Source organism: Primulina eburnea, chromosome 1, assembly GCF_022965805.1.
Source record: "Primulina eburnea isolate SZY01 chromosome 1, ASM2296580v1, whole genome shotgun sequence".
NCBI classification, from domain to species: domain Eukaryota; kingdom Viridiplantae; phylum Streptophyta; class Magnoliopsida; order Lamiales; family Gesneriaceae; genus Primulina; species Primulina eburnea.
The window spans coordinates 10,943,502-10,963,461 of NC_133101.1; the positions used below are offsets into that span (position 1 = coordinate 10,943,502).

The 19,960-nt window shown below is 38.4% G+C and overlaps 1 protein-coding gene and 1 pseudogene across 1 annotated transcript; both read left to right on the forward strand.

Annotated features, from left to right (window-relative positions):
* The first annotated feature begins 4,717 nt into the window (after positions 1–4,717).
* On the forward strand, positions 4,718–8,827 carry LOC140827493 (cyclase-associated protein 1-like). Its single transcript, XM_073190169.1, has 10 exons — positions 4,718–5,144; positions 5,818–5,986; positions 6,085–6,149; positions 6,725–7,034; positions 7,127–7,277; positions 7,357–7,466; positions 7,581–7,636; positions 7,736–7,792; positions 8,106–8,249; positions 8,459–8,827. Exons 1-10 carry the CDS (start codon positions 4,869–4,871, stop codon positions 8,543–8,545), a joined length of 1,425 nt encoding a protein of 474 aa, XP_073046270.1. The 5' UTR covers positions 4,718–4,868; the 3' UTR covers positions 8,546–8,827.
* Positions 8,828–8,991: 164 nt separating this feature from the next.
* Positions 8,992–9,773, forward strand: LOC140827502 (probable CCR4-associated factor 1 homolog 6; annotated as a pseudogene).
* Positions 9,774–19,960: the final 10,187 nt, after the last annotated feature.

Consider the following 19,960-nt stretch of genomic DNA (forward strand, 5'->3'; position numbering starts at 1 on the left):
TCTCAATCTCAAGGATCTATCGCTCTGATACCACCTGTTGTGGGGACCCGGACGCTAATCAAGTTCTTAATCATAATTGGGACTAATAATCAATTAAAACAGGGTCTAAATTTTTTTGTTTTAAAATGCGGAACGTAGTGAAATCAAACCATATATACATATCAGTATATATATAAAATACAACTCCTGTATCACAAACATTTATTCAAACTAGGGTTTAAACTAAAGTCAAGTGTTTAACCCTACTTCTAGTCCAAGTCCGGTGCCACCACTCTAATCACGATCTAGCTCTTCATCTCCTCGACCCTGAACCTGTCCCACCTGTTGTCAAGTACACATACAGACAAGACAACAGCCGGATATACCGGTGAGAATATAATCCCCAGTATAAATCAATGAAACATGCAATCATATAAACAATATAAAGCATGTAATCAGGTAACATGAATATGTATCATACTCCGAAACATAAACAAAAATCTACAATACTCGTAGCTACATCGTTTAAGACTAGACTCAATCCTAGTCTAGGGATCCCGGTTTCCAGATGTGGTATTCCTATATCGAATTCCGTAAAGGAGGGAACCATAATATTTATTACTCGATATAACCAGTGCCCCGGTATTCCTATATCGAATTCCGTAATAGAAGAATTCCAACCCCTTTACTCGATATAACCAAATATGGTGTTCCTATATCGAATTCCGTAATGAATTCCATTACTCGATATAACCATACATCCAGTGTCCTGACCTATCCGTCATGGACTGTAGCTCTATCGCTAGCATCCTATCTTGTGACATCGTGCAATGTGCCGTGGCGATACCACCACTATCCGGCACGGTGTGTCACAAGACAGTTCGACTAATACCTGTTGTCTAAATATCAAGAGAACAAGTATATTAATCAAATAAATGCAAATATCAATGCAATAAATAAAGTATGTGATTTAGGAAACCCAAGTCCAAGCCGACTCAAGTCCATCTCCCAATACCACATTGACTTATACCTTTCGTTGCAGTCTCGGTTTCCTGCTCAGTCGAAGTCCTGAATTCACAGTCTGTCTGGTAATGACAATATGAATAATCTTATGTCAATATACCACTCGAATCAATAACAATCTGATAATTCTTGATTTAATTCAAAATCAACGGCATAACGGTACCATTCCAATATCCCCGTCTATACCAATTCACCAGATAATAGTTACAATCTATAACCTATATCCAGTACAATCCCTACTCAATCCATACTCCAAATCTGTCCGGTATCAACTGATTATTATCAGAAAATCATAACAATTCCGTAATCAGTCTATTTCTTAATCTGACTTCGATTCTACGATGTCTAACATGTCAAGCACATCATATATGAGTTCCATTCAATTCTGACAATATCATAATTTCAAGACATGTCAAAACGTAGCAAAACTTACGTCCAGTTGTAGCCTACGTCGCTAGGAACTCGGTACCGAAGTCGGATTCAAAATCAGACGGACGGATTTTGCACAACCACAATTCTAGTGAATGAAGAACTTGAGAATTGTTAAGGGGAATTTCGGTTTCTGTCTCGGGAAGGTGGAGGAAAGAAATCTGAATTTTATATATATATCACATGCAACCTTCGTACGTGGCAATCTCCCAAATTTTGCCAATTTTCTCAAAATTTACGAAAATGCCATTGTCTCCATAATTACGAAAATGCCATTTTCCTCCAATAATTACGAAAATGCCATTGCCTCCCATAATTACGAAAATGCCATTTTACTCCAATAATTACTAAAATGCCATCCGAAAATTAAAATCAATGATGACATCTTGGGCCTTACATAGTTGCCCATAACTTTTGGTTGGGCTTCCACCTCACATGGTACATTTTTAAATATCAACGCAATTTCTTTATATTATCGAAGTGAATGTTTATATTCACCTCCACGTTCTTATTCAACATCATATTTTTTAAAACTTTCAGAGAGGGTCTCTCCTCAACAACATTAATGATGCCACGATGTCTATCGGAGATAAGGCACACACCAATGAACCCTCAAACCACATGCTAGCATAGATGTTCCAAAAACCATTTCCAAAATTCGTATGCGTCCTCATCGACAATGACAAATGCCAAGTGTATGATTTGGTTGTTTGCATCTAAACTCATAGCTATAAGCATCTCGTGCTTGTACTTCGTGCACAAATGAGTACCAACAACATTAATTATTTTTCGACAATGTCGGAACCCATCTATTTATGGTCGGAAGGCCAAAACACGTAGTTTAACACCTTCAATTTAGAATTGTATCTCGGTAAATGGTTCCACTCTACAATAGTACATGTATTGTACTTCACAAGGGCACCCATGTGTCTTGGCAAAAGACGTACTTAACTCTCCCATGTACCATATACATTTTTAAACTGTATCATGCCTTATCATATGAGATTTTATAATTATATCGATCTTTGACAAGTTGGATAACATATTTAATCTCACACGAAGGATCACACTGAACAATACCGGCAAGTGTTTTTGCAATCATGTTTTTGTCCAAGTTATGGTGGTCTAAACCCACCACGCTAGACATACATATATGTGGACCACCATATTTCGTGATCTTGAAATACCCCAATTTTTATTTTAACGATGCATGAAGACCCCATCAACAGTTGATATTCGAATATTTGTTTTTATGACAAATTTTCCACAAATTATTTGTACTCTCTACAACTTGATATTCACGTCGAGCAACTCTAACCGAAAAGTATTTAACTGCGGCTATCAAATGCTTTTTATCTTTAAAAACCATGTTCGTGAAAAGTTCTCCTCCATCTATGTTGTAATAAATCAAATTCAATGCACATGGAATTCCAACCGAATCAGGGCATTGCTCATCATATATTGTACTAATGAATTGAGGTACGTCATATAAGGAACCAACAGGTAGGACGGATAATGGTAATGCATCGGGTCGGTGTTCAAGATTTAAAATGCCTTCAAAAGCATATGCATGCATATGATCACTTGTGTCGGTATGAGATGGACCAATATCGGCAAATGTGGCATTTTCGTCTTCATGTTCATCTTCATCTGTTTCACTTACAGTTGTATCAGGTTTAGTAAATATTTTGGTGGAGTCAAGGTGAACATCTAATGACAACTCACGTGATCTTTGTTTATCAGGTACGACAGGTCTCAATACATGACCCGATCCACTAAGATGCTCACTCTGTGAAAAATCGAAACCTGCATGATTTGTGTCAACCGAGTACCATCTTCTTGCACCAGAATCCAATCCTCATGTGGAAATCGGCCAGCTAACATTTTCTTCTACGGTGCCCGTAATATAACAATCTCATCCTCCAGTCCAATCATCCTAATTAAATCGCTTTTCACCTATTGGTTCGAAAAAAACAGCAGCGGAAGTACCAACTTCATCATTAAATCCATCGAATTGAACCCTTCAGTTATACGTGGAATGTATGATTCAGGAACCTCAACACGTACATTATGCTCGATGAAATCCATTTCGATATACAATTCAATGCACCATATTTCGTTAATAGAATCCAGCATAAACTGCAAATTGTCGTCATCATTGATGTCAAGATGTACTTCTACACAATGTGACTTATCCATATAGGAATATTTTGTTGACAATTTGAACTTTCAATATTTGTCAGACGGTACACTATTTCCTTCAATTCATGAAAATTAATAGATCTTGGTATTTGTATTGCCCTCAACGTAGTGGTATTATATTTTGCAGTGTGATGTCCTATAATAACATTAGCACCTACGAATAAAAGTACCGACACTCCGTCCATTCCTATATGTAAAAAAAATTGCAATAGATTTTACAAAATAAACAAGTGATAATAAATTTTTTAAATTACAATTGAATAAAAAAATGTAGAATATCATAAAATAATACACTCTAAAATTAATTTACATATGCTTTGATTTTTATTAGAATTAATTATAAGAATGATGATGATAATGCTAAATTTGTTTGACTATACTATTAATATCAACAATAATAATATTTTTTTATGATAATTAATTTCATACTAAATAGGCAAAAAATTAATAGTAAAATCGTTTAATAATAAATTTTATATTAGTCTCGAATCACATCGAATTAGGTGAGGTCGGCTCTGATACCAACTGTAACACCTCATATTCGACGATTGTCCTGATTGTATACGTGCTTATGTCCTCACTCACACGCACCTTGTGAAACTTCCAGGGGTCACCCATTCCAAAATTGCTTAAAGTCAAGCATGCTTAACTTTAGAGTTCTTATGTGATGAGCTAACGAAATGAAGATGCACTTTCTTGATATGAATAATAATCAAATCTTTTAAGCTATCTTCAACTATACAGTCCCATGCCTGAACAGTTTTTTGAATCTATCTCCTTACAGTGAGATCGGTTTATTCATGTTTTTTTGTCTAGAAACTTATTAAGAACCACTCATTATCCGTGTATCTCATGATACCGATGAACACACCCTGTCCTCTTCAGCCTCATACCTCACAAAAAAATAAAATATAGTCATGCATTTGACCGGTTGAAAAACAAAGGGCAGTTTTTATGTTTGAAACTGATGGAGTGAACATAAACGGAAAATAAAATTACAAAACACATGACACGTGTCCCACTCACAGATAGGTCTATTCATCCGACACGTGTAACCCTACAGGACTTTCCCTTAGTGCTCGTCACACATAAAATCCCAGTTGTATCTTCCGCCTTTCTGCCAAAAGGAAATTGCTCCAAAAATGTACGAGCAGTGATTCGCGACCACTGATTCAAGATCTATTCTCTCAACTTGTGACTGTAAAATTTGTTTAGACACTGCGATTCGGGCAAATATGGATGAAAATCTGATAAAAAGGTTGGAATCCGCGGTTTCGCGGTTGGAGGCGCTGTCCGCCACCGGATTTAGATCGGGCGGTGTGACGGAGGAGGTTGGGTATGCGGAGACAGATGCGTCGATCGTGGCGTATCGCGATATGGAGTCGCAATATGTGGGTAGGGTTATGAACGCTGCGGAGAAGATTGGGGGACAGGTTTTGGATGTTTCGAAGGTTATCGCGGAGGCATTTTCTGTGCAGAAAGAACTTTTGGTTAAAGTCAAGTCTACGCAGGTTAGTGAATTTTAATCGTCTGGATTTTGATTTAGCTTGGTTTTAGTTTGTTCTTATCGGAGTATGTGATGTGATGAAATATCAAAGTGAAACGATCTGCGTTATCATCGGCGCTACTGATTCATCGTTGTGTTGTAAAGTGTACGATTACGGACAGAATGGCGTATTTTTTTTATTTGGATAATGGTGAAAGATTTAAGCGATGTTGGATAAAATGTAAGGCGCTCCTTGGGCCAATTTTGATCGATAATTATTGTTCTGCTGGGGTCTTTTGTTATGTGATACTACCAGACTAGTATGCATAAGCAATACATGCGTTTATTTCTCCTTTTGATGAAACCTGAATCTATATGATTCAAATCCATGTTAGTTGTTGCAGCAACACTTTTGTTATGGTTTTCTGTAAGCTGCATTAACATCGCCTAATGTTTTTGTGGTAAATAGTTCTAACGTAATCGTAGGATTGTTGGTCCCTTGACTCTTTTCTTACTAGTTCAGTGAAATACTGAAATTCTAGATTCACGGCAGCAACATATAGGACGTACGTGGCAGAAACTTTGATAGTTAGCTGCGAGATGCTGTATCTTGCACGTGTGAATGGATATTTAATATCTTCTTTTGACTATTCTTAATTTTGTAATGTGAGGCTAAAGCCTGATCATGGAACTTCCAGAAACCTGACACAGCAGGATTGGTGGAATTCATAAAGCCGTTGAATGAGGTGATGGGAAAAGCTTACGCATTGACAGAGGGAAGGAGATCTGAATTTTTCCACCACTTAAAAACTGGTGCTGACAGCCTGGCAGCTCTGGCATGGATTGCATATACTGGAAAAGACTGCGGTAAGAGGAATTTAGAAATAGATTTACCATTGATCGTTTGTTTAGCTCAAATCATCCTTTTTTTTTCGATTTTAGTTAATGTACTTTTTTCATCATAGGAATGAGCATGCCTATTGCACATGTTGAAGAGAGTTGGCAAACAGCCGAGTTTTATTGTAACAAGGTAATACTTTTGACTCTTTGCGGTATAACTCCAAAAGGATTCACACACCACCGGTGAGAGAAACAAAAGAAAGCAGAAAAATTGGCAAGAAATGTTTCAAACTTTGGTGCTCCTCGTCCTTGAAGTCTTCATCCCTATCGGAGCTGAATTATTATGTGGTGATGATTGAATATACTTTTGCCACATCATTGAAGGATTGAGAAAATTGCATGTGAACTAGAACAATGTAGTTGTTGAATATTGGAGTGCAAATATCAACCATCTTATTGCCATTATGCTTTTTCAAATTTTGTTAAACATGTTGATATTTCGCTGTACATTATATATCTTCAGTGTGACCAGAACTTGAAGAGTCATATTCATATGTTGATACTTAAGTTGCGGAAGAAAACCACTCGATATGAGTGTAAATGGCTTGCATTGGGTCCTGAATACTTGTGTTGTCGAGACCTTAAAATTTCATCATCATCCGATTATCTGAGTTATTACCTAAAAAATTGTGGTGGTTGTCATTATTTACATGTTATTGATTCTTCAAAATTTAAACTTTTGATGTGTACCCAATGAATGCACAGATTCTTGTGGAGTACAGAAACAAAGATGCCAATCACGTCGAGTGGGCAAAGGCTTTAAAGGAGCTTTACGTACCTGGGTTAAGGGATTATGTCAAGTCTCACTGCCCATTGGGCCCTGTTTGGAGTGCCACAGGAAAGACTGCCGGATCTGCCCCAACAAAAGCTCCGGCTCCAGGTGCGCCTCCTCCTCCCCGTCCTCCCCCTGCTTCACTATTCAGTTTGGAGACGACCCGACCTTCATCGTCAGCTCCCAAAGAAGGCATGTCTGCAGTTTTCCAGGAAATTAATTCTGGAAAGTCAGTTACTTCTGGTAATTCACTCTCTTATAACTTCCTTATGTTTTTACTTTCCATGGATTTATCAGGTTCTTCTCATCTCTGGATTTTTGATATTTTCTTAAAGGTTTGAGGAAGGTCACTGCTGATATGAAAACTAAGAACCGTGCAGACAAAACTGGTGTCGTTAGTGTTGCTGAAAAAGAAAGCCGTGCTGCTGGCTCACCTTCATTTTCAAAGTCGGGACCTCCGAAACTAGAGCTTCAAATGGGTCGCAAGTAAGTAAAAAATGTTTATTTTCGTAAGCATAATGATAGGTTTGATTCATTTGTCAATCAAGTTAAATACGGTGTACAGATGGGTGGTTGAGAATCAAATTGGACGAAACAGTTTAGTAATTGATGATTGTGACGCAAAGCAGTCTGTGTATGTCTTTGGGTGCAAGAATTCCGTTCTTCAGATACAAGGTGTGTCTTCTTTGGTATTGAACTAAATCAGCATCCAACTATAAGCCATCATTTTGAGCGGGCTTCTCTCGTCTGGAGTTGTGAAAAACTTTATATGAGTATAACTATGTACAGGTAAAGTGAACAACATAACAGTGGACAAGTGCACTAAGATGGGGGTGGTATTCAAGGTCAGTTTAAGAACTTGTTCTAACTGGCCGTCTGTATATTATAAGCCGTCAAACTGTAGATTAACTCACGCGTGTCCTTTTTGATACTTGGGGAACTAGGATGTTGTTGCAGCTTGTGAGATTGTTAATTGCAATGGTGTGGAGTTGCAATGTCAGGTAATGATCCTTTTCTGATTTTGGGTCAGGGGTGAAGGGTTTTCTTTTCCTTGTGTTCCCGTAAAATATGCCTCAACCCAGTGGGTGACTCGTGGGAACCATTCGTAGCAGCTGCCTCCGTTTAAATTAGAAAGTCAGATTATATGACATATTTTGTTGTAACGCAAGTTTTTACCTTTAAAAAATAATTCGACCAGTGCTATCTTCATTAAAATTCTAGCAAGCCCGTACCTTGACAATTAAGAAAAATAATCAGCTGGAGCAGCATTGTGTTTTAAGATTCCTTCTGTTCGTTGTAAATTTTCCTTTTCAGGGCTCTGCTCCAACAATCTCAGTCGATAATACATCAGGATGCCAATTATATTTAAGTAAAGATTCTTTGGAGACTTCTATAACTACTGCAAAGTCGAGTGAAATCAACGTGCTGGTACCCGCATCTGGATCAGATGGTGATTGGGTATGTATCCTTTTCTATATGTGGATGCTTATGACCCCAACCCTCACTACCCTTTTTACACGTGCAGTTTATTTGGCAAAATTTATTTTCATCGTCAATTTCGGAGCGTAGCTTCAAATTCTTTCGCGTTTTTCATAATTTTTTTGGAACAGTAAACAAACTAAGTTTTCAGACAAACGATTGGTTTAGGTTGATGCCTTTTATTGCAGGGAGAGTATGCTTTACCGCAACAATACATTCACGTTTACAAGGATGGCCAATTTGTTACCACCCCTGTGTCTCACTCTGGAAACTAATCGGCTGACCGGAAAATTATCGGATTTCGTTGCTGCTGTTTTCTTCCCTTTTTTGACACTTTCCTTTTTGATGAAAGGATTGAGATTGCCTTTTTTAAATCATATTTTTTAATTTATTATGATTATACCTCTTCTATCCTTTGTTTATTCATTGTACGGTTGTATTTGGCTTTTTGCTCTGTTTTTGTATCCATTTGTACGGAAACTGGTCCGCACTCACTGTCTAATTTGGCAAAAATGTATGGCTTTGGTTTTTGAATGAAATGTCAACGTTTTTATGCCAATTTGTTGGTTTATTTGTGGATGACAACTCGAACTCCTTGTGCTTCAATGGATTTAAATGAATTTTGAATCATGCCCCTGAGCAAGGATCATATTCCATGGTCATTTTTTTATGAGAAACGAAACCGTGTGATACAGAGTTACCAGGCATTGTTCTCCAACCCATGGCAGATATTAGCGACTCCCGTGGTTGCCAATACCAAAAATTTAAACTCAATGTTGATCTTTTGAAAATGATCCAATTGGGTCTCACTTTTTCCCGAGACCAAGGGAATGCCCACCACGACACTGAAGTTCTGCGCCTGGCAATTCAATTTCCAAGAATTCGACCTGGAGCGTGATAAATTTTCTTGCGAGTGTCGTTCATTTTGCATGAGATCACCAGAAGGGTTTCAGTACCAGGCGATTCGGGGAGCTCTTGATGTCATCCGGGTTTGTTTAGAATGGCAGCGTGTACTGGGTTACATTCCACTGCGGATACGATTTCGGGTACTTACTCAAGCTCTTGACTCGCGGGAAGTTGCCTGATACACAGGCAGGATTCTTCGATTTGATAGCTACATATTTTCCCGTGCCGTATGATATCAAACATTTGATGAAGTTTTGTAATTTGCACGGTGGATTAAACAAACTAGCCAAGCTGTTGGAGGTGGAGAGAGGGGCGGGATGATCCACCAGGTCGGCTGGGATACTTGAGTTACGGCTCGTGCATTCAAGAAATTGAAGGAAAAATACACGGTGTCATAGTGGAGAAATATGCTGGGTTTTTGTATGTTTAGGTGTTGATAATTGAGGGAATAAACATTGAGAATAGGGGTTAAACTGTGCAAACAAAAAATTTGAATTTTTTTAGATCGATGTGGTAAACTCACTATAAGTATGTCATTTGAAGATGGATAGAAACTAGCCTGCATGAAGTTACAGCATGGTTGCCGATTTAAGTCAAATACGTTGCATGTAATTATATATACTATCGAGCATTCACCAAAATACACAAAACCCGAATTATTGTTGATATACACAGTAAAATAGTCGGTGATCCTGTTAATGTGCGTATGAATTGGATCGCACTGCAACTGCTCTCCAACGTATTTTATTGATCTCAAAAGAAAGTAAAGTGTACAGAGTGTATCAAGCCTTTTATACCATTGCTAACTAATGTTGTTGACTAAGTATTGAAAACTAAGTTGCTCTATTGACCAAGTATTCAAAACACGTTTTTTTGGTTGGTGTAGTTGGTACTGTGTGACATCCCCCCTCAAGCTCGGAGTAAGTTCAGCATGCCGAGCTTGGAGTTTAAGACATGATGCTGATCAGAACCCAATGCCTTAGTGAAGATATCGGCAGGTTGAACATGGGTTGAAATATGTGATGTGGCAATGGTGTGATCTTGAATCTTACAATCAATATTAATATGTTTAGTGCGTTCATGATATAAAGGATTGGCAGCGATATGAATGGCGGCTTGATTGTCACAATGAAGTAAAGTTGGAGTATCAAATTGAAGTCCCATGTCACTGAGGAGGCCGCGTAACCACACAATTTCACATGTTGTGGAAGCCATGGACCTATATTCAGCCTCTGCCGAAGATCGAGAGATAGTGTTCTGTTTCATTGACTTCCAGGAAATTGGTGAGCCACCAAGTGTAACAATATAACCAGAAACAGATTTGCGGCTCATGGGGCAGGAGGCCCAATCTGAATCACAGTAGGCATAGAGACGAAAATCACAAGAAGAGGAGAAGAAAATACCCATGCCCGGTGATCCTTTAATGTAGCCAACGATCCTTTCAGCAACACGCAAGTGGGAAGTCTTGGGGGCCTGCATGAATTGACTAAGGTAGTGCACGGCAAAACAAATGTCCGGACAAGTGATTGTGAGATAAATGAAGCGTCCAATAAGTCGCTGATACACAGTAGGATCAGCTATAGTCGAGTCAGGAATTGGAGAAGTTCACGTAGAAGCAAAGCTTTTGTCAAATGCGGGTGTGGTTAACTTGAGATGTTGTTCCATAGGAGTAGAATAAGGCTTACAACTAGCCATGCCAACATTAGAAATTAACTCAAGGGCATATATGCGCTGGTTGAGACATATCTCATGTTTTGATCTAGCCACTTCAAGTCCTAAGAAATATTTGAGAGTTCCCAAATCTTTAATCGCAAATTGGGAGTGAAGATAAGTCTTCAATGCTTCAATAGAAGTGGAATCATTCCTTGATATAACGATGTCATCGATATAAACTATTAGAATGGTAATAAGGGCAGCTTGGCGCTTAATGAAAAGTGAATGATTATGTACAGATTGAATAAAACCATGTTGGAGCATCACAGAACAAAATTTTGAGTTCCATTGTCGCGAGGCTTGCTTCAAACCGTACAAGGATTTCAGTAGTTTGCAAGCATGGTTTCTTTTGTTGGAATGGTCAAAACCTGGAGGAATGGACATGTAGATGTCCTCTGTAAGGTCTCCTTGTAAAAAGGCGTTGGTCACATCCATTTGTAATAAAGGCCAATTATTGGCAGCAGCAAGAGACAGAAGACAGCGGACATATGCGATTTTTGCAACCGGAGAAAAGTGTCATGATAATCGATGCCATATTGTTGAGTATAGCCCTTGGCAACAAGCCGAGCTTTGAATTTGTTGATAGTCCCATCGGCATTGTACTTAATCTTATAAATCCAACGACAACCAATAGGCTTCTTGCCCGTAGGAAGAGGTACAATTGCCCATGTTTTGTTAGCCTCAAGGGCTTCAATTTCAACTTCCATAGCCTTTTTCCAGCGTGGATCGGTGGAGGCTTCTTTATAAGAAGTTGGTTCGGAGTTTTGGGAAATTGAGGCAAGAAATGATTGGTGAGAAGGAGAAACATGATTATAACCAAGGTATTGTGATAAGTCATATTGTGGGTTTGATGAAGAAGTATTTACATTAGAACAAGTAAAATCCTTTGTCCATATTGGCGGTCTTGACTGTCTGGAAGGTCGTTTGTGAGGAATTGGAGGAGAATTCTGAGATAGAGGGATGGGAGAAGGAACAAGCAAAGGTGTAATTAAGGCATCATTGTATCAAGCCTTTTATACCATTGCTAACTAATGATGTTGACTAAGTATTGAAAACTAAGTTGCTCTATTGACTAAGTATTCAAAACACGTTTTTTTGGTTGGTGTAGTTGGTACTGTGTGACAGATCCCAAAAGAATCACATTGAAATAGTTTCTTTGACATGGATTTTATAGGACTGTACTCCATCTACTCTGGAGATCGCTGAACCAAAATAAAAGTAAGTCCTATTTTTAATCGAGCAAACTCCCTCAGAAATCTGATCGTCGAAGAATCGACCTAAGCATCGATCTTCTATTGTGCTATGCAGCTATGCTCCTTTTTCTCTACTCAAAATGACTTTTATTTTACCCTTCACACGGACCAACAAAAACCAGATGGTATGTATATTATCGAAATCATATTCACTATTACGCACAAGGTTGTGTTTTATACGGAAATAAAAACACATTCTTGCAGCACAAGTGTGCATACATCCAAACTTCAAACACACTATAATCATCCTCTATGCATATTTTTGTAATGTCCCGAGTAGCTTGTTTTTCCTATAAGCATGTAACTCGAAGCGATACCTGATAATACTTTAGAAGAAATGGAACTTGATATCATGCTTATTGACGCATTGCACGCGAGCACGAGGGCGTAGCACCTAAAAGCACGGGGGAGTCCCTCTGCTTACAATCTGTCTATTAATAGATTCAACCATAGAATCCAAATTCATAGGATAACCTCTTTTAAATATTTTAGCCCCTTTTAAAAATTTCCTAAGCAGAGTGTATAAGATCATCCAGCTTTTTTCTTCTCTTGGAGCTAGTGTTGACATGACTGCTCTCGGGAGAACTTCCACACAGTGGCAGAGAGCTTTTTTGGTAGGAGTTTGGGAGTGGCTCCCTCCCCATTTTGTTTGCACTCCTTTCCACGGAAAAAATATATATATATATAAACAATTTTGATATGCGTCTCAAAAATTCGTGTTTACACTATTGATGTGACATTCATTTATAAGACGTGATTAACTATGTTATTATATCCTCTAAATGTTCTATCATTGGGGATGCCCGTAGATGTTATTGTCTAATAAAAGCTTTCAATATATAAATATATCTGTGTGTGTGTGTCAAATACGAATAATTAGTTATGATCCATAAAAAAGTTGTTGGTGTTGTGAAAAAGTAAAAATTTATGGTAAAAAGTAAAAATCTCAAACTCTCAAAATTTATCAAACTACACACTTTATAATATTTTTCTCTCTACTCAATTGTGATTTTCTTCACAAATGAGAGATCTATTTATAGAGTTTCATTACACATAATCCAAAAATAAAATACATCATTACCTACATCATCACACACAAATTTCTAATTTTACAACTCTTATTTTCAACATTCAAATATTCAACTATTACTTTTAAATAATCAAATCATTTATTTTCAACACTCCCCCTTGTGATGATGATCATGATATGATGATGTCTTCATTACGTGTTTTGTACTGCCTCGTTAAAATCCTTACTTAGAAAAACCCATTGGGATAAAAACCATAGTAATGGAAAAAGAGTGCAGTCACGTAAACTCCCCGTGATGTTGACATGAACAATTCTTCACAAATTTCGTAGATTGCGCATCCCAATATTATATATGTGCTTTCTGAATATTGACGTAGGAAGTGCCTTTGTGAAGAGATCTGATGAGTTTTCACTTGATTGAATGTGACGAACATCAATACATTTATTCTTCTCAAGCTCCTTGGTGAATGCGAAGAACTTAGAAGGAATATGTTTAGTTATGTCGCTTTTTATGTATCCTTCTTTCATTTGAGCAACACATGCAGCATTATCTTCATATAGTATCACAGGCTTCTCGTCGAATGATAATCCGCATGAAATTTGGATATGTTGGGTCATTGATTTTAACCACACACATTCACGACTTGCTTCATGTAGTGCAATAATCTCGGCATGATTTGATGAAGTTGTTATGAGCGTTTGTTTCTGTGAACGCCAAGATATTGCAGTGCCTCCACGAGTAAATACATATCCAGTTTGGGAACGTGCCTTGTGTGGATCAGATAAGTATCCAGCATCAGCATAACCAATTATACTTGGATTAGCATCTTTTGAATACAAAAATTTTGAATACAAAAGTCCCAAGTCTGTCGTTCCTCGTAGATAACGGAATATATGTTTAATTCCGTTCCAGTGTCTCTTTGTTGGATATGTGCTAAATCTTGCCAACAGATTCACGACAAAAGATATATCAGGCCTTGTACAATTTGTAGGGTACATAAGGGCACCGATGACACTTAGATATGGTACTTCTGGACCAAGAATATCTTCATCATCTTCACATGGACGGAATAGATCCTTTTCTATGTTTAATGATCTAACAACCATTGGTGATGTGAATCTTGACACGAATAAATAGCAAACACGATTAAAAATAAATCGCACCCTCTATTCAATTACGATAATAAGATTCGTATGTTTCCCGATCTTTTGAATCAAGTATTGTTGTGTTATTCACCTCTAAACTACGAAAGTCTAGCAACAAATAAACACGGACTAACAATCGAAAATTAGAACGAACCTTCGAAGAACGATGCCTACGACAATCCGCACAAGAACGATCGACAAACGCCACAAAGTTATAAACTTTGATAAGTTTGATTTGATTTAACAAAGCTAAAGCCTTGAAAAGTTGAGAGAAAAATCTCACAAATTTGATAAACTCAAAATAGTATATGTATTGTGTGTTAAAATTTCGTCCAAGATGTTTACATATCAAAAAGGATTATGATAAGTGCAAGATTTGCACTTAATTTATATTAGAATCCATTTTGAATTATGCTTGTTTCGAACAGAATTATGCGTTTTTGGTTGTTTTTGTTGTCATTTCAGGAATGGTGGAAATAGCGGACACGAAGCCAAGAAAACCGAGAAAACGCCCAAGGACAGAACGATGCGCGCCCCAGCGCGAGAGTTCGCGCCATCGCGCGCAATGACATGCAAGTGTGCAAACCCGAAAGCTCCGCGCCCCAGCGCGACTTCACGCGCGACCGCGCGCACTCCCCATAACACCAATTGCAGAACACTCCGCGCCCCAGCGCGACATCACGCGCGACCGCGCGCTCGCAGCAGCATTCATTGACAGAGGACCGTGCGCCCTCGCGCCAAACCTCGCGTGACCGCGCGCCCACTCAACACCACACTCGGCAGCACACAACGCGCCCCAGCGCCATTTGTCGCGCCATAGCGCGCACCGTGAGTCCAGAAATATATAAATTGCGCGAGTTAGGTCATAACGAGGGGGGCAGCCGTTTTGGTAGAGAAAACACCTCGGAGGGCTGGAGAAATCAAGAGACGAAGATCCGGAACGCGAAGATCGATCGCAGATACGAAGAACGACGGATCTGGACACAGAGACGACACTTCGGATTTGTCTTTTATCTTTCGTTTTTAATGGGAAAAATGGCAGGAAGAGAAACATATATATGGGGTATATATCAAATTTTCGTGTAACTCAATGTCTGAATCTTCAAACATGCATTGTGTTTATTTAGATTTCGTGATGAACTAAATTCCCATTCTAGAGAATGACGTAACTCTGTTGATACGATGATTTGACACCGTTATTTGTTTGATTGAATTCCGCTTTCGTTTAATTGTGTTCTCTGCGTTTACTGCACTGCAAGTTACTGGCCATAAATTGTTTGTTGTTTGATTAATCTTATAACTCGGGAGAGGGACTAGGATTATAGATCATTAGAGACACATCGTTGAATGTTTATAGCGTTCGGAAGGAGTATAACTTTAGCGAGGCTTAGTAAGAACATTGTATGCGCTTATCTATGAAACGTAGATTCTAATTAGGAATAATTGAATCGAAGTTGATAGATACACTTTATTCGTCACTTGGGAAAGGGGGAATAAAACAATCTAAGTGTTCTTGGCCATTAATCGATTGGAATTCAGGAATATAAATTAAACTGTGAATAATTATCGTGGAAACTTTGTGAAATCATTTCTCTAGATACCTTCTCTCATTATTATCTCTCAATCCGGTGATTTAATTTATTCATTGCTTTCAATTAATTCGTTTAAACAAACAAAACTGATTATTGATTTTTCTAGATAAAGTCTTGGCTATTTTAATTACAAGAATTGATATACATTTTTATACACACTCCTCGTGGGATCGATACTTGTACTCAAAAGTACATTTTACTATAACTTGACATCGTGCGCTTGCGAGCAGTTAAGAAAACGCGCAACAAGTTTTTGGCGCCGATGCCGGGGAGTGTCAAATTTGCATTTATATCAATATTGTTACCAATTAGTCTAGATTTTAATTTAGAGCTTTTATTTTATTTCATTTTTGACTTATTCACTTTCTCTGTTTGACAGTGCATGCTAAGATCGCACAGCCCTGATTTGCTTATTTTTGATCCAGAGATCGAACGAACTGCGAGAAGATTGAGAAAAGCGAGAAGGGAAGAAATCAAAGCGATGGCTGATAACAGAGAAAACGATAGACAGATGCCGCCTGAGGCTATACCAATCAGAGATCACTTTCGACCAGTGATCAACACGCACTATTCTGGCATTGCTCGAGGAACCATCAACGCCAACAATTTCGAGCTTAAGCCCGCATTGATAAACATGGTTCAACAGAACCAGTTTGGGGGAGCTACTACTGCAGATCCTCATCTACATCTCAGAACATTCTTGGAGATTACGGACACGGTAAAAATAAATGGTGTTTCTGATGATATTATTCGACTGCGCTTGTTTCCTTTTTCTCTCAGGGATCAAGCAAGAGGATGGCTCCAATCACTGCCATTAGGGAGCATCACGACATGGCAAGAGCTGGCGACGAAGTTCCTTTCTAAATATTTTCCACCTGCGAAGTCTGCACAATTAAAGATTGAGATTAGCACTTTTAGACAGACAGACTTCGAGCAGTTGTATGAAGCTTGGGAAAGGTATAAGGAGTTGTTGAGGAGGTGCCCAAATCATGGATTTGAAGACTGGGTACAAATCGAGCTTTTCTATAATGGATTGAATGGTCAGACGCGTACAACTGTGGATGCAGCGGCAGGTGGCACGATCTTTGCCAAATCTCCTGCTCAAGCCTATGACTTGCTTGAGCAGATGAAGTAGCTAAAATGGCCGTCTGAAAGGTCAGGAGTACAAAGGACTGCTGGAGTTTATGTTGTGGATCCTATCACATCACTGACTGCGCAAGTATCAGCATTGACTACACAGATAGCAACTATGAACAAAGTGAGTACATCAAATTTTGAGGGACCGTCAGTTGCCGTTGAAGAGTCGCATATTCCTGAAGAAGTGCAATATATCAACAATAAGAACTTTGGAAGCTACGGAGGATATCGAGGTAACCCTCCCCCTAACACTTATCACCCTGGTTTGAGAAACCATGAAAATTTTTCTTATGCAAACAATAAGAATGTGTTGAATCCTCCACCGGGGTTCAACACATCAAATGGGGAAGGGAAGCCATCATTTGAGGATTTAGTTGGGACATTCGTTTCTGAATCTGGCAAGAGGATGGCTCGGACTGAGTCTAGACTTGACAACCTCGAGACACACATGACAAATATTGGAGCTTCGTTGAAAATCCTGGAATTGAAAATCCTGGAATTGCAAGTTGGGCAGATAACGAAGCAACTCACGTCTCAACCGTCAGGCGCAGTACAAAAGACTGCAGATCCAAATCTGAGAGAGGTGAATGCCCTTTTTGTGCAGCATGAGGAGATTGGTGTTGTAGGCAGCGAAGAGAAAGAGGTTGAACTCACACATGTTCAGAATGAAAAGCCAACTCCAAGCAAAAGAAACCGAGGTAAGAAATCTGAGAGGTATGATTTAAATCAATGCATTGATATTTGCTTACTTCCCTACCCTCAGAGATTTTTACAATTACAAGCTGAATTTAAAAAGAAAAAAAGGCTTGAAGATCTCAAGACCCTACATTCTAATATTCAGTCTGCAGAGCAGGAAGAGGTGGCATTTAATGGAGGAGATGATAAGGAGAAGCAAGGAAATCTCCCTCAGAAGCTACAAGAACCCGGAGAATTTGTAGTACCATGTGAAATAGGGGGTCAGTTAGTGGAAAAAGCTATATGTGATTCAGGAGCAAGTGTGAATATAATGCCGAGTTCTCTCTACGATAAACTTGGATTGAGCAACATGAAGCCCACGAGATTAAGTTTACAAATGGCAGACAAATCGATCAGGACACCGTTGGGCATTGTAGAAGATGTTGAGCTCAAAATTGATAAATTGAAGCTTCCAGTCGATTTTTTGGTACTTGACATGAGGGACAGTCAGAATGTTCGTACCATTTTAGGACGACCATTCTTGGCTACTGCTGGAGCCGTCATTGATTTGAGACAAGGAAAACTGACCATGGAGGTTGATGGTCAAAACATAGAACTCAAGGCTTCCAAGATATCATACGATCCACCATGAACAAGATGGGTATAGTCGGGCTGATGACGTTAAACCAAGCGCTGTGTGGGAGGCAACCCACAATTTAATTTCTTTAGCATTCATTTTGTTTTTATTATTTTATTTTATCTTACGTCCTTAGTTGTTAATTTTACCCACCACCAGATCTATCACCGCCGCAGCCCATGGACGGGGAATGATGATTCGAGCCTCAAGTTCTGACACTCGGGAGCGAGGTATGTGTTGTCATGTTCTTTATTTCTATACATTGAGGACAATGCATACTTTAAGTTTGGGGGGGTAAAATTGCCTGATAGAATTTTTCCTGCAATTTTTTTTATTTCTATTGCTCAGTAGTTTTTATTTACTTTTTTTTATTGCATGTTAGAACTTGTTAGGTAGCGTCATGGATAAGCAAAATGTGTGACCAATGATGAAAATTGAATTGCGACTATGAGATATATATATGTTTATGATAACCTCGGAGTCACAATTATTTTGCACGGTCGTGTTGTTGATACTATCATTGCTTAGAGACAAGTTGCATGCCTATGATGCTAAATAGATGAGGGGGATCCGATTCTTGGTAAAACTTGCATGACATTGGTTGACACTTCTGCAGACTTAGAAATGATCTAGGCAGTTTTTCACAACATCCTTGGGCCTGTGTTTTTTGTTTACTGTCAATTGTAGCCCGTTGAGCTTCAAAGTTAATTGAGATGCTTACTTTTTTTCGTGCACCTATTTCATATATCATTTTTATTGAAAATTGCATGTGATTGGTTTGTATGAGTTGACTAATGGATTGACGGAAGTCTAGAACTTGTTTGAACACTTTTCGAGGCGAAATACGGATAATATGTGACATAGGAATGATTTAGGCGATCTTTGGAGCCGTTTTGAGCCTTCGAGCCTACCAAATGAACATGATATATCCCTAGTGTCCCATTTTGAGCCGACTAAAAATCAAGTGGTGTGTGTCAATGACACACAATTAGCCCCCACTTGTATCTATTCTACATCCCACAACAACTACCTAATGAAGCTTATACAGTTACTGTCTTACCAAATTTTGAGAGAAATAAGTTCATGGGTGTTGGAATGATTCAAATACTCCTTGAAAAGAAAAGAAAAAGTTAAATGTGCTGAAAGGAGTTCAAAAAAAAAAAAAATTATTGAAGTGTGCAAAGAGGGAGTTGAAAATAGACAAAAAGAAGGAGAAAAAGTTCAATCAAAGAAAAGGATGAATCAAAAGTGGTGAAAAAAAAATATATGGGAAATGAAGGACATGAATGAAAAGAAAACAGTAATTGAGTGGTGAATGGAAAGAGAATGAAAATGAGTGAAATTGATGAAGTTCAAATATTTCTCTCAAATTTTGAATCCCATACCTTTTATTGTAGCCATGAGCCGTGGCCTAACGTTACAAGCCTACAAGACCTATTAACCTTGTCACATTTATCCAATATACTAGTGGAGAAAAGTTGTTCAAGTCAAGCCTATGGATACCTGAAATTCATTGTCAACGAGTATAGACTTTAATCACTTGCGTGCAATCATCTCATTTTGTGATTTCATCTTTGGTATAAATTCGTTGAATAGTCATT

Coding starts and splice junctions, on each gene's coding strand:
- LOC140827493 (XM_073190169.1), top strand. CDS start 4,869: ATGGATGAAAATCTGATAAAAAGGTTGGAATCCGCGGTTTCGCGGTTG. Junction 7,467..7,580: donor TTCCGTTCTTCAGATACAAG/GTGTGTCTTCTT, acceptor AACTATGTACAG/GTAAAGTGAACAACATAACA. Junction 7,637..7,735: donor AGATGGGGGTGGTATTCAAG/GTCAGTTTAAGA, acceptor TTGGGGAACTAG/GATGTTGTTGCAGCTTGTGA.